The sequence below is a fragment of the Callithrix jacchus genome, chromosome 2 (genome assembly GCF_049354715.1).
Source record: "Callithrix jacchus isolate 240 chromosome 2, calJac240_pri, whole genome shotgun sequence".
In the NCBI taxonomy this organism is placed as follows: domain Eukaryota; kingdom Metazoa; phylum Chordata; class Mammalia; order Primates; family Cebidae; genus Callithrix; species Callithrix jacchus.
In genome coordinates, this window is record NC_133503.1 from 127695479 (window position 1) to 127711735 (window position 16257).

General features: G+C 33.3%; 1 protein-coding gene across 2 annotated transcripts in view; it reads right to left on the reverse strand.

Annotated features, from left to right (window-relative positions):
- The window catches only part of XRCC4 (X-ray repair cross complementing 4), a 271368-nt gene that overhangs the window by 152995 nt on the left and 102116 nt on the right, over positions 1 to 16257 (reverse strand). For both annotated transcript variants that reach the window (XM_008991862.5, NM_001267765.1), the window contains 1 exon segment: positions 5880 to 6046. In XM_008991862.5, coding sequence (XP_008990110.1) covers positions 5880 to 6046 — 167 coding nt within the window.

Sequence of the window (16257 nt, forward strand, 5' to 3'; positions counted from 1 at the left end):
ACTGAGATAAGGATCAAAATTGAAAACTGATACAAATAAGGCTTTAGAAACCAAAATGCCTTAGAGGCAATAATTTGTTCATATTTATGGTTTATTTACAAAAGAATGTTTTTACAGGATAAATTTCAAACAAGAGTTAATAAAGCCTATGTTTCCTCAGTACTTTGTTAATATTACTATAATAGCAAGTACAATCCTGTTTTGCGATAAGTCAATATTGCTAATTTGACTGCTCTACTAGACAGTGCACTGCTCCACAACAAGAACATGACTAATTCAGTTATATATTTATAAGCTTGCACCACACACATACAAATACATATAGAAATGTAATACACATATACAGTGAAAGTATTCTATTTGATATATCCAAGGAGAGATTAATAAAACTGCAAATGTAAAACACTACACATCTTCAAATTTAGATATGTAAGACAAAACATATAAAATTCTCTATTGTTTAAAATTTGTCCTACATTACTCAAATGAGCTAACAAGGGATTGTATTTCTTTTAAGCTCCCAAGAGAGATATAAAGTAAAAAACCAAAATAACTGAGGTTGTATATACTTATTATGTGCATACACATATATGATGAATAAATCCCTATTTTATAGATTCAAATACCAATTATTATATGTATTCTTTTTAATGTTGTTTTATAATACTTATTTACATTGTTGTTCCATACAGGTATTCTGGTATTTTTATATTGTGCATAAACACACATATGTATTTCAGTGAATATACAGACACACATAAATATTTCAGTGAAATTAGAAACAAAAATGTCCAAATTAGACACCTTTCATACACATGCCTTTAAACTTTCAACAATCTACCTATCTAGAGATGCAAAGAATTAGAGCCTCTTAAAGGATGAAAAGGAAAACATGGCAATATATTCTCTGGAAGCAATTTCAGCAAATTCTTACAGCATAGTCTTTGCCAAGGCTGTGAACTCCAGGAAAGCAGAGAGCAAGTGTGTTTTATTGACCACTTTATCCTCAGTCCCAAGCATACTGTTTGGCATTTGACAGATGTTTGGTAGGTTCTTATTAGACAAATAAATAAAATGAGTGAAATAATATGGACATCTTTTTGGTTTGTTTTCCCAGCTTTACTGCTGATTTATTACAAGGCCTCAAGGGTGCTTTATTTTTTATCTTTTCAATAGCCTGTTCTGCAGCTTCCTTGGTCCTTTTTGCCCATAGTCCAAAGAGCCAGGTATTCACGTGGCAGTCTTGAAGTTCTCTTCCTCTTTGGTGATGACTCTGGCTTTCTCCTTCTTACAGATATTCCATATGAACATTACCTGTCCTGTCAGCTTGATGGCCAATTTGAGTTCTTCAAAATAGCTGTCTCCCTTCTTGGAGGCTGAGGGTTTGTTCCTACAGAGGGAGGGTGAGCTTCCAGTAGTACTCATACAGCTGTTATACATTGGCCTGCAGGAACTCAATGGACTTGTTCCACCTCCTTGGATCAATAGAGAAATCAATGGTCCAGGCCAACTTCTTGTGGATACTGACCACCCTTAATTTTCACAAGGATCACATCCAGGCAAATCTCAAATTCAAACGAAATCATGAATAACATCAAACAAGGAAGGTCTAATGACACTTCATCCTTTCTACAATAAGTAGGACAATAGAAAAATAATGTGAAATTTAATTAGTAACCTAGGACTAAGGTATCTACAACCTTGGACAAAAAAAATAGTATTTTTTTTAAAAAAAGGATACAAAAATATTGAATATTCAAAATAAAATATCTCTGGGTGAGGGAACAATCTAAGAAAGATGTCAAAACAATGACAAAATAGGAGGAAAAACAAAACAATTTCATGCAGAAATAACACCAAAATGAAATAATAGATTAAATGATAGCCGAAAATAAAATAATAGATACATAAATGTGAACATACAGTACTTAGAAACAGTGCAGTAATCCTTAAACTAATAATCAGTTCTGGCCAAAATTATATCTGGCCCAGGTCAGGGTTGTACAGCAAAAGAAAGTCTGAATAGAGTTGGAAGTACAAAGAAAGCTAAAAAGAACTAGAAAAGCAGGCAGTGGTAAACAGATTTAATAAGCCCTTAAGTACTGAATAAGATGGTGAACAGCTGCTCCTCATCCTTTCTGACAAGAGAACAAGAGGAAATGGCCTTCAACTATACCATGAGGGATTCAGGTTACCCATAGATGGAAGGAAGAATTTTCTGACTGTGACAGTTCTTAAACACTTTAACAGGCTACCAAGGGGAGATGAAGATATCTCTTGAGGTCTTTAAAAATCAGACTGAATTCATCTGGATATAATGTGATTCTATCGTGAAGGTGGAGAGATGCAAGTAGAAGAGCCTTCAAGGTCTTCTATTCTGATGATTCTGTGAGTGTCAACCCAATTCACTGAAAACTGCCTCCAATTATGGGTTTAATAACTATAACTCAGAATAAAGCCAGATAATTTCTAAGTAGAGGTCTGAGTGCAAACAAAAGACCTATTCAGTAATATGGAACTTGAGAGTTTTAATTTGTAATGAAGCAGAAAATCCATGAAATAAATATAGCCAGTAACCTAAGGATTCACATACACAATTTAAACGTTTCCTCCTTTATCTCAACTGTACAAACTTAACCCATTGATGCCACTTGTTCAAAATGGAGCCAAGAACACAATTATTAAGTGGTAAATAAAATAACAGCAAACATACATGTTAAAATTCTATGAATTAAAGCTCACATAAGCTTTTTACTTATGCTCTAATTTCTCATTTCTCACTCAAGCCTTGTTTATTCTCCACCATCATCCCAAATGACATTGGCTTTTTAGTTGTTTCTGATTATAACAGTGATACATACTTAAATACTAAACCGTATACAAAAAATACCCCCAAAATTCAAGGAAAATATAGTCTACAATTCCAGATATATACTACTAATGTTTAATTTTCTTCATTTAATTTATATAGATATTCTCTACATAAATTTTTTTTGCAAACAATGGGATATTGTTTATATTTGTGGTGATGCACATGTCTCACCTTAACATATCGTAAACATTTTCCACATTAATAAACACATGTACACAACTATGTTATGCTCATACAATATCCTATCATGTAGTAAATGTATCTCAGACCCATCTACCATCGTTTCCAGGGGAATTCCCATCCCTTACATTGTATCCTTCCCCACTATTTTAACACCACTCTCCCATCCCTTCATATATAATATGGAAGAAATGTTTGGGGCCAGGTGCAGTGGTTCATGCCTGTAATCCCAGCACTTTGGGAGGCTGAGGGAGGATCACGAGCTCAGGAGTTCGAGACCAGCCTGACCAACATGGTGAAATCCCATATCTACTAAAAACACAAAACTTAGCCAGGTGTGGTGGCACATGCTACTCAAGAGGCTGAGGCAGAAGGATTGCTTGGACCAGGAAGGTGGAGGTTGCAGTGAGTCAGTGTACTACTGCACTTTAGCCTGGGTGGCAGAACAAGACTCTGTCTCAGAAAAAAAAAAGGAAAAAGAAAAGAAATGTTTGGATCATGAATCAATAACACTGACACAAGAATAATCAGAAGGTTCCCCCAAACTAACTATTGCAAGGCTTAACATAACGGCCCCAACTCTAATGATTCTCTACTTTCTATGTCCCCAGTTACCTAATTCAATACACTCATGTCCTACTTCTAATATCCCTAAAGACACTTAATTATAACTACTGCCTTATGGAAAAGAGAGCTGTAAAACCCTTCCAGCATGCGAAGGCTCTAGTGAGGGAATACTAAGAAACTGCTGCTTGGCCATGATGAAGATGTAGTTACAGCTCCTTAAAGTGACCTTTGTCCTCTGAAAGGACAGAAAACCAAATCTGGGAAATATTTAAAGCTACTAATCTAAGATCTGGAACAAAATCAAGAGACTAGAATTCTCTGGAGTGGACTCCCTTTCCTCTCAGTACATTGGGCCACCCCAATGGCACACATCTTAAGACCCTGAAGAAGACATCTGAAACAGAATGATCAAAAACATAGCTGGATTGTAATAAGGCAGGTGACAGGGTACATGGCTGTGCTTTTGATCAAACAGGAAATCTCTTGCCACAAGACAAAAGCACTTGCTGGATAGTCCAGAAACAGCAAATCAAGCATCTGTGAGCCACATACAATATGTGCCCCTCGTATGCACTGTTTTACAGCAAAGGGTGCATTTGTCTGTAATTCCTCATCTTCGTTCCCTGCTGCTTTCAATTCTATGGGAGTGGTGCTGAATACTGATGAGCTAATACCTCCTTCAACCTCTGGCAGACATTTTAAAGCAATTTGTTCAAGTACCAAGTACCAAGTCTGAATTTTTGTAGGCAATTTGTGGATCAAATTTTCTATCATCCTGAGGGCATTTTGAGTTTTAAATATAATGGCTTATCACAACCATAGCACATGTCCTTTAATTTGATTTATTTCACGTATTAAATAGAAAAATACACCTAAGTTACAGATATAGACCCAAGAAATGCTTTGTAGTACAGATATCAGATACCGATTCATACTCTGACATTGAATTAATCTTTATTCGTGAATAAACAGTAGTTAAAAAGAAAAATTAACTTTTTCTGTATAATTTCCTAACGCACAAATTGGATTTGGTCTTGTTTTTATATTATTTATATGTATAATATATATATAATTGGAGATAAAAATTAATTTAGCTCTAAGAGAGAACAAGATAACTACTTTCTTAATACATGAAAGCCAAATAAGACTAGGTGTTAGGAACTTAATTTTACATGTTTTGCATTAGTTAAAAAATATAACTTAATGTACAGAAAAATAATCTCTTTTAGTCAGCCTCATTTTCACATACATACATTAATAGTGGTAAAACCTTCACCATTTTTCATATACTCCCGCATATATTCACAAATGTCCATATACAGCAATCACAATGGTTGCACTAAAAAGACCCTGTGTTGGATAACTGTTCCCATGCTTTAGAGTTATTGGTTTAAGCAAAAGATTTTAAAAATCTACTGGATATACTAATAATTATTATCATTATTATATATTCCATGTAATTATTTCAGACATCATTTTCTTTCTCACTATATATGTGTGTGTGCATACAAACATATACATATTATATAGGACTCAGTGAGGATATGAGTGTTCAAAGCATGCATTTTATTTCCTTCAAACATCTTATATATAATAGAGTAATAAAGGTTACACATTGGGCTAGCCTAGATTAGGATTTAGTTGAGAAAGTTCATAATTTAAAAAATACATTATTTTTTTCTTCGTTATTTAGAAAGTAAGAGGCAAAGCCAGTAAAATAAAAGGCTTCCAAATGTTTTATACAGTAGCCACAATTTGCTCATCCTTTAAAAATGCTTATAGTATGAATTTTCAATAAATCAAGAGAAATGTCTCTATTAGGAGCCAAAACACATACCATTTGAAATAGGTGCCACTCACTGATTGATAAGAAATCAATTATGCTTGTTTTATTTCATGTCTCTTTTTAATTCATTATTAATCCTATAATTTGAGCTGAAGTTTTATAACTATTTACTACCTAAATTTTTTATTAGTATTAATGGGTTTTGATCTTCAATGGCAAATTACTCCTTATTGTTTATAAGTTTGCTGGTGCCACCACATACTAATGACATTAAAGTGTTAATGTACTCCTATAATATACAATAGTGACTAATAATTTGGTATAATCATATTCAGCACAGGTAAACAATGACAAATTCTATACGAACTATATGCTATTCTACATATACTGGAAATTTAGAAATCATTAACTTAAAGCTATAACAATATAAAGAGGGCTCCGCATTTTTATAACACAAGCAAACTGTGTACATACCGTCCTTGAACATCAGTCCAATCTCTCAGAAGCCTTTCATTTTCTTTCTGCAGGTGCTCATTTTTGGCTTGATTTTCTGCGATGGTGTCCAAGCAATAACAAATAAGTTCTCTAATGACTTCAGCGGGGTTTTCAACTTTCTCTAGATTGAAGGAACCAAGTCTGAACTAAAATGAAAGAAAAACATGGTTAATTTTGGGAAAATATCAAGATTTAGCAGCCTAGTTTTAAACATACCCAATTTTTTCTGAGAAGACAGAAGTGTAAGAAATATTTAAATACAATTCATTTACTAGATATACACACAGTGAGCAACAGAACTGAGCTACTACCTAAAGTTTCTTACTTTATCATATAAATCATCATAGAGCCCCAGAATAATTTTTGTACTACTCTCCCATCTCCTAGTAGAAAAGAAAGCAACATAAATACTGTATAAGCATACTACCATCTGTTTGCTGAAGCCTAATTTCAAGTCTGCTCATAATAAGAAAAGGAATTCTATATGAGAATTTTTTTAACTCTTGTTTCTGCTCATACAAATGTTAAAATGGAATAGCTGAGAAAGCTTATTTATTGGAGAAAGCTCAAAATTTTGTTACAGCTAAAAGAAAGGTGGAGTTTTAAGAAACTAGTAACTACACAGTAATTACCCCTTTATCTAAAGACAATAATTTATTCCTATAAATTGCTAATAATAAAGTGAAGTGTCAAGCTTTGGTACTTTTGAATAAACGCAAGACTCTTAAAAATACCTTAATTTCTCTACTAAGGTACACTTTAAAATAAAATACTATAATGGTTTAAGTTACACTTATGGAATTCTGAAGGGAACACAGGTATTTCCCATTTGGCTGATAAGGAGGTTGAAACACAATGATTAGTAATAATAATTATAATTGTCCTTAAAATTAAAATTATTATAACAGATAAATTATTATGATTATTATTCAGTTACCACATCTTTTGGTTAAAGTATAACTCAAGTGTATAAACTAGGATAAATATTTACCATAAGGGAACTATTATCACATCCATATTATAGATTAGAAAAATCAGGTTAAGAGTAGGTATTCAAGCTATTGAAGGGGTAAAGTCAAGATCCTACTATGCTATGTTCTTGTGCTGTTTCTTGGTAAGACAGTATCCCAACTAGACAAAAAGCAGAGAAAGAATTAGGTTCAGAACCTACACATAGTTCCAAAGAAAGATGCTAGTTGCACTGAGTCAGTGGCAGAAGAGTAACATGAGAATTTTTTTATTTTTGTTTTGGGGTTTTGTTTTTGCCTCCTGGATCGTGAGTTTCTATTATGCTATTTATCTGATAGGGACATTTCCAAAAGGTGATGCTTGTAAAAAAATATTTCTATAAATATGATACAGATTAAAAAATATTTAACAGTGGTTGAGAATACTGAGACAAATCTTTGTTAGACAATTTATTTTAAAAAAGCAGACTTCACTAAGTAGACATCCACTGTGAAACTGTATTTATACAATTTGAAAAAGCAGTTGCATTTTCCTCATGCAATGAAATATGAGCCCATTTAAGAGGTATATAAGCTTAAATAAGAAAATTTTACCTACATAAAGAATAAATAAATTGAAAGGAAATTATAGACACAAAGTTAAAGAAAAATGTCACCTAGCCTGGCACAGTGATTCATGCCTGTAATCCCAGCACTTTGGTGGGATTTTGATCACCTGAGGTCAGGAGTTCCAAACCTGCCTAGCCAACATGGTTAAACCCTCTCTACTAAAAATACAAATATTAGCCAGGTATGGTGGCACAAGCCTGTACACCCAGTTACTTGGGAGGCTGAGGCACAAGGATCACTTGAACTGGGAGGCACAGGTTGCAATGAGCTGCGATCATGCTACAGAACTCCAGCCTGGATAATAGAACAAGACTCGGTCACAAAAAAAAAAAAAAAAATGGGGGGAAAGAAAAGTCACCCTTAGAATATTATTGTTTTGGGTTTATACAAAGCAGGAGAAAGAAATAAGCTTATTTTATTTTAGGCAAAACATAAATCCACAAAGTGGTTTTGTATTCTTTCATTATTGCAATTGTCAGGTAGCTTTGAGGAAGGTGAACATTTTTAGAAAGAAAAAGTTTTTTTAACACTTGAAAAGTCTGAAAATGCCAAAAGTATAAAGAATTCATCCCATACTTTAATCCCGAATAATCAGTAAAATACAAATGAAGAGATAAACACAAGTTTATCTATACTTCTATCTCAGACGACAAAGAAAGGACTAATTTTAAATCACTAATAACGAACGACTTCTTTCAAAATGTCAAACATACTGATGAGAAATTCCAAAACCACCTTAGATCTTTCTGTAGCTACTCAGTGTAACATAAACACAAAATATTATTTCTTTTTAAATGTACACAACTATTCTTATTATAACTATTTTCTAATTATTGTCACCAGTTTCTGGTCCTTCAACAGGTAAGGACATTTGTTATTCTAAACAATAAAAATAAACTAAAAGTATCTAGAAATTTAATCTAAGAAAATGATTTTACTTAAAATACTCAAATTAATTTTTTTTACAATCCTCAATAGTATGAGCATTTGGCCTGTATCCACATGGTTCACAGCCAGGAGCGGGAGGCCCTCTTTCACCCTCACTGCTGCTCTTCTAGCCTGTGCACATTATTACAGATGCAAGGGGGCCACATGCCTAGATGCACTGAACTTCAATATGGGCCTCCTATCAGGATTAATAAATTGAGAAGTATAAAATATTTCTGTGTTCTATCTGTACATCCTGTTCAGCTTTATTCTGTGCCACAGCATCATTTTAAAGCAGCAAATTAGCACAAAAGCTATATTGTATTGTTGTGTCAATTTTTAAATTTTTTACTGCAGTTTCTAGTTCACTATAAGGTTATTGTCACAGCTGTTCTTTATTTGTTAGTTCTGTCACTTCTAAATAAACTATAATATAAAACCATGATTTCAATTGGTAGAGCAAAGTCAGAAACCACATATTAAAGACATTTTGAGAGCATGTCTCTTCTATTAGTAACAGACAAAATTAAGAGTGTTTTTGAAGTTAGTTCTTAATTTTTTATTCATAATTCAGAGTACACAGATCTACATTAAGAACCTCAGTAAATCTATAATCTGCTAAGAGTTTAAGCCATGTCTGCATTTCTGTATGTAAAAAAGTTAAGAAAAATTAACTTTTAAAATATTGATAATCATAGTAGGTTGCATTAGTTGACTCTTAATGGTTATTCTAATTGAAGAATAAATATTTTTAGCTTTTTAAATTTAATCCTCATTAAAAGTTATCCATTTCAGAAAACTCATGCATTTTCTTTAGCCAGGGGTTGTTTATTCTGGATATCTTTCTTTCAATCCTTCAAGCCCAAGATTAAATGCCATATTCCCTTACCATCACCTCAAAGCCCAGGCCAACTTCTTTTTAACTAAGTTAGCCTATGTATTAGTCTATTTTCATGCTGCTAATAAAGACATACCTCAGACTGGGAAGAAAAAGAGGTTTAATGAACTTACAGTTCCACATGGCTGGGGAAGCCTCACAATCATGGTGGAAGAGAAGGAGGAGCAAATTACATCTTACATGGATGGCAGAAGGCAAAAAGAGAGCTTATGCAGGAAAACTCCCATTTTTAAAACCATCAGATCTCATGAGATTCATTCACTATCACGAGAACAGTGCAGGAAAGACCTGCCCCCATAATTCAATCACTTCCCATTGGGTTCCTCTCAGGACACATAGGAATCGTGGCAGTTACAATCCAATATGAGATTTGGGTGGGAATACAGCCAAACCATATCAGACTACATTGGACTCTATCATCTTAATATTTATGTTTGATAAAATTTAGATTATTTATAGGAATAATCCTCATTATGAAGAAACTATAACTATAATGGGATAGGTAAGGAATTCAAGCAGTGATTCTGTCCAAATTAAGAAATATTTCAAGCTGTTTAAAGACATGACAGTGTTATTTATTGATTAGTTTAATTTAAACAAAAATTACAGTTAAAAATTGCTTAATAGCCTTGATACTATCATGATATACAGATTTGAAAATAATTCAACCTATGTTTTTTAAAGAAGTATGGCTATATACTCAGTTTTCAGGATCTTTTAAATGGCCACATAAATAAAGCAATATACAGTATCAATAAAGCATACAAAATAAATACTGTGAGTAACATTAATACCTAAAGAGTTATTTGTGGCCATTCTAAGTGTTTCTAAGGAGAGGAGATTATCAAGGTGTGATTTGATATTCTGTTTAAAACATATCCACTATAGGGTTTTGGTTTCAATATATTATCAAAGTAGACTAAATAAACTTTCAGAATTAATCTTCATTACTATCCTGGGAACCAAGATATGGAACAAATGAAAAGGAAAAATAAAGCTATCTTGATGTGATTACTAGGTGAATAATGGCCAGACAGAATCTCTCTCTTTTTTTTTTTTTTTTTGAGTAAGTGCTTTTAAATTTAGTTTAGCTGTATCTAGATATATGTATACTAAAAACAGTAGTCTATCCATTACAGTTTATGATTTAGAATATGTCTATTGTAGATATATACACAGTTGTATACATATAGTTGTGATATATAGTTGTAAAATTCTAGTAATATAGGAAATTGATCAAGATATGTTAAAAAAAAAAATGACGGAACTGTATTACCTTGACCTAGTTACTACATTCAACATCAACTACAAGTTGATCAACCTTTTGTTGTAGTTTTGAATCAACTACATGTGTCCTAAGACTTTACATCCTAAACTCTTTGGTTTAGTGACTTTCTGAAATGTTTATTTTTTATTTTATTTTATATTTTTCAGAGAGCTTCTTGCTCTGTCACCCAGGCTGGAGTGCATTGGCATGATCTCTGCTCACTGCAAACTCTGCCTCCTGGGTTTAAGTGATTCTCCTGCCTCAGCCTCCAGGGTAGCTGGGATTACCGGTGCCTGCCATCATGCCTGACTAATTTTTGTATTTTTAGTAGAGACAGAGTATAACCCTTTGGCCAGACTGGTCTCGAATTCCTGACCTCAAGTGATCTGCCCACCTCAGCCTCCTAAAGTGCTGGGATTAGAGATGTGAGCCACCGTGTCCAGCCTGAAACATTTGTTTTAGATTTAAATAAAGAACATCACAAATGCACCTCCTAAAAGGACAGTAACATATCTCAGTTGACAAGTGGTCACACTGATCTTAAAACGGAACTGGAAATGAGAAAAGGATACTGATAAGGACTCCTTCTAAAGAGATAAGAAAACTAAATTTGTAAAACTACTAATCTCATCTTTCCAACTACAATATATTATTGCCCAAATTTCTTAGAACTCATAAAAAATGCTTATACATCTCAAGCTGATCATATAATTAAGGAAGGCTCCATGTATTTTGGATTTTACAGGTTCTTAAAATCAAAATGCAATAATCTAAGGGTCAAAAGTATGATACATTGTAATTATAGTGCTATAAAAATTATAAGCATTTTAAGGCTATGTTATATGATTTAATATTTTGAGTGTGTCATCTAAGAATTTTTATTTAGGTCTTAACAACTGCAATAGTCACAGTGGGAATCAGAGAATTCTTGAGAGCAAAAAAACCCCACAAAAGTCTACATAGTATAGAAATCTCAGAAGTTACTTTACATTGAAGGGCTATAAATATTCACACCACCATTATTGTCTTAAATAGAGATGATGAGTCTTTTGGTTCATAAATATAGTTACATTTAGGGTATATATCCTGGCCTAATTAGGTATTACAATTAAAAATGAAATATTATACTGTATGTGGACTAAACCACCTGGAAGGCTTTTCCTACAATAAATACCTGGATTGGCCAGAGGGAGGGGCAGGGGTTGCCTATTATTTGCCTGCTACTTTCTTTTTGTCATGAAGTGCTGATGAAGAAAAACAAATTTGTATTCTTTCTATACAGATTCTTAGATTCCCTGACACTCTTCCAGATCTCATCACAGCTATCTAGTCATATCTTCTCAGTATGCTTCTCTATCATCTACCTGGATGTAAAACAGTAATGTTGCCTGGAATAATTTCTTGACCCTCTTCTTATTTATACCTCTATAGAGGTTGATAGGGTTATTCACAATCACAGCTTTCATTATTAAATATAAACTGAAAACTGTTAAATCTGTATCTCTAGGTGGGGCCTCCTCTCATTCAGTTCACATGAGATCTGCTTGTTTAAAGGGATCTGAGACCTCCCCCTTCTCTCTCCCTTTCCTCCCACTCTGGCCATGTGACATGCCAGTTCTCCATCATCTTCTGCCATGATAGGAAGCTTCCTGAGGCTCTCAGCAGGAACAGACACTGACACCATGCTTCCTGACAGCCTGCAGAGCCATCAGCCAATTAAACCTCTTTTCTTTATAAAGTACCCATTCTCAGGAATTTCTATATGATGATACAAGAATGCACTAACACAGAGAGCAATCTTCTTTACTTAAACTTATGGATTTGAATGTTAATGTCATCCAAAAACACCTTCACAAAAACATCCAAAATGTTTGACCACATATCTGGGAACCATAGCCCTGAAAAGCTAAAATATAAAATTAATCATCATAGCCAGCAAGAAACTGAAGCCCTCAGTCCAACAGGCTTCAATGAAGTCCACTGTGCCAGAACCCACTGAGCCTGAAGGCAGATCCTTCACCCTGAGATGAGACCACAGCCCCTGGACAACACCTTAATTGTGGCTGTCAGATGAGTCCTAGCAATGCCATACCTGGACTCCTGACCCACAGAAACAGTGAAATAATAAATGGTTATGGTTTTAAGCTGCTAAATTTGTGGTAATGTGTTACTCAATAATGCATAATGAATATAAATATGCTTTAATTTTACCAATCTAAGCAAAACAAAAAACACTCTTAATCCCATATCCCTCCGTCTTGCTATTGTCTATTTTTCTGCTTCTGTCACAGCAAAATGTCTCCAAAAATGTATCTATTGTTTGTCCTGGTCAACACAGTAATCACTAGTCACATGTGACTCTTTAAATTTAATTAAATAAAAAAGTGAGTTCCTCAGTCACACAAGTCACATTTTAGTGTTCAATAGCCCCATGTAGCTAGTGGTTGCTGTACTGGACAGTACAGATATAGAATCTATCATCTCATTCTTTTCTTCATCCCAGAAACTTCTGTAGAATAATATCGATCTATTTCTTCAATTTATTACATCCTATTCTCTCTTGAAATATATGCCAATCTCATCTCTCACCATTCTCCCTACCTTTGCTGTGCCCTAGCCACTTGCCTTCTTTCTATGCTTGAATAGGTCAAAATATTCCTGAATGTGGTAGACAGAATGATGTTCCCCCAAAGATGTCTACAATCTAAGTCTTGAAACTTGGAATGTTACCTTCCATAGCAAAGTGGAACTTTGTAGATATGATTAATGTTACAGTCTTTGAGATAAAAGATTATCCTTCATTATTATCTGGGCGAGCGCCATGTACTCATGTAAATACTTAAAATAAGAGAAACGTTTCTGGCTGCAGTCAGAGGGACAAGTGGTGAAGATACACACATGGAGATGACGATTGCTACCATTAAAAATGGAAAAAGTGGGTCATGAGTCAAAAATGTATGTGGTTTCTAGAATCAGGGAAAGACAAGGCAAGAGCCTCCAGAAAGGAACACATACCTACAGACACTTTGATTTTTGGTAGGTGAGACCTATATTGAACTTTTATCCCACAGAACCAAAATATATACTTATGTTATCTTTGGTAAATTTATGGTGTTTGGGGGCACTAAGTTACATTAGCAATTGAAAATGAACACACTGAATCAGGGTCTGTGGGAGGCTGAATAGTAGCCTCCCTCCCACATGTATGTGTTGTAATCTCCAGAACTTGTGAATATTATCTTATATGGCAAAAAGGACTTTAAGGATGTGATTAGCTTAAAGATCTTGAGATGGGGAGAGAGAGAATCATGAATTAGCCAGGTGGGTCCAATGTAATCACAAGGGTCCTTATAAGAGAAAGACAGGAAATCACCGTAAGAAGGTGATGTGTGAACAAGGCAGAAACTGGGAGTGATGTAGACATAAGATAAGGAATGCTGAAAGCCTCTAGGAACTGGATGGAACAAGGAAATCACCAAATGTGTGGTACTTTGTTTCACCTGTAACAAAACCCTAACAGAGGGTCTTTGCAGATCCTTCCCAGAATGTTCTCCCTAAAATCCACATGGCTTTCTCCTTTACTTTATTCAATTGTCTGCTCAATATTACTTTTCTTTAGATTTTTCCTTGGATTCTTTAACTAGGATCTAATCATTCTAGAATTTTCCCAACAGTCCTAAAAAGAAATGTTAATAGTACAAGGATTGAGAAATAATATTTTATAATCTTCATAAAAGTTGTGATTATCTAAATTATCTAATTTGTAAATGTTTGTTTCCTTTCCCCACACCAAGTAAAAGCTCTATGCTCAGCGTAGGAGTTCAGAAATTGTTTGTCAATGAAGTGAATTAATACTTTGTCATATATGTTGCAAGTATTTTTCTAGTTTGGCAATATTACTTGTGGAGTATTTACATTTTAATGTAGTTAAATATAAAAATAATTTCCTTTTAAGTTCTTTGCCTATCAAAGAAAGTAATTATTCACCTATATTTTCACTTTTAAATTTCTCTCTCCAAATATCTGATAACCAATGTTTCTTCACCAGTTATTTAGCAATCTATTCTCTCCTTACTCATCTGAAATAACATTATTAGAAATGAAGTATTTATGTATATTTAAGTACATTCTTGAGCCTGCTATTCAGTCTCATTAGTTTCTATCCATTTACCAACAGCATTTTTTAATTATTATAGCTTTATACTCTGTTTTATTATAAACAATTATAAACTCCATCTCATAATCCTTTTTTTAAACATTCATCATCTAGTTTTACCAAGAACGTCCCATGAAATTTTCACTATGAATCTCAGACAAATCCAAGCCAAAATAAACAAAATGCAGCAACTTAAAAAAAAATGCTAGTTTCACATGAGTATACTTATCAACAAACTAATTAACTTACAGAAATAAAATACATACAGTTTTTTATTGTATGACAATCATACCTATAGTGGTTTTTTAAAAAAAAATGCTGAATATGTGGTTTGAAACTATACTAATTTTCAAATTATTGTGAAAGGAATTAATTTTTTTCCAAAATGAATTATAAAGTAATATTGATTTTCCCCCATTTAGGACAATTTCGTTTTTCATCTAATCAAGATGTCCCATATTTATGTCCTTTGGTTATGTTTTCCATTGTTTACTTTTGGATCAGACTTCCTATACAGTAGGATATAACACTATTAAGTAATCAGCAAGTAGAAATATAAACGCTTAAGTACCTACTCAGTCTTTTATTATTCTTTTTATCCCTTGGTCGTATCAAAACAATTGTAGTATATGGGAACCTTAGAAATCTCTACTTAGAATCCCAGCATTGACGTCTATTTGTAGTGGGATCCTGAACAAGAAACTGTAACCTTTGTATTCAAAGTAATGATTTATCCCATAGGAGACTTGTGAACAATATCTGAAGATATTGGTAAAGGATTTTGCAAAGAAACCAAAACAAAATAACATCTAAGGGTACAAAAAACTACACTCTCTTGAGTCAGTTTAAATTTGATTTGTCTTTTTAAAATAGTTGATTACTTTAACACAGTAGCATTCCACAGTGCCTATGAAAGAGAAAAATCTAACTGGGGCTAGGATCACTATTTGCTGTTGCATAGATTCTGTTGCTCATAGAAACAGTGAGTAAGCAAACACTGGCCCAAAGTTATAATATGATAAAATATCATGCTATGGGATACTTAGAAACTGTAACTTAATAGAACATAGTGTAAATTATTATGAGTAATTTTTTTCTGAATTTAAACCAGCTTTCTCTGTTTAGTAACTATTAGGTCTCTTATAACATTCTCCAGGAAAATTAAATTAAAACAGTATTTTTTTTTCCTGATTATAAAATTCTAGCTCCTTCTCATTTAAAAATGTCAGATATTTAAGTCAATCTTCATGACCCCTCCCCCTGCACAAATCACTGACCTGCACTTATTTGATGAAATAGTATGACTGGTTAAAAGGCATTAATATACTAACATTAAAAAATTTTTATAAAAACTTACTATGTTAACTATATGCCATTATCATTTACCATAAATGAATAAACTCAAAGCTAGTGATCTTTTAAAAAAAATCATAAAAATACCAAGCATTTTTAAATTCCTAATTTAAATAAAATAATGAAACATCAAATTTTAGTATGTCAATTTTGTTTTGTTTATTATTTGTAAAAACTTT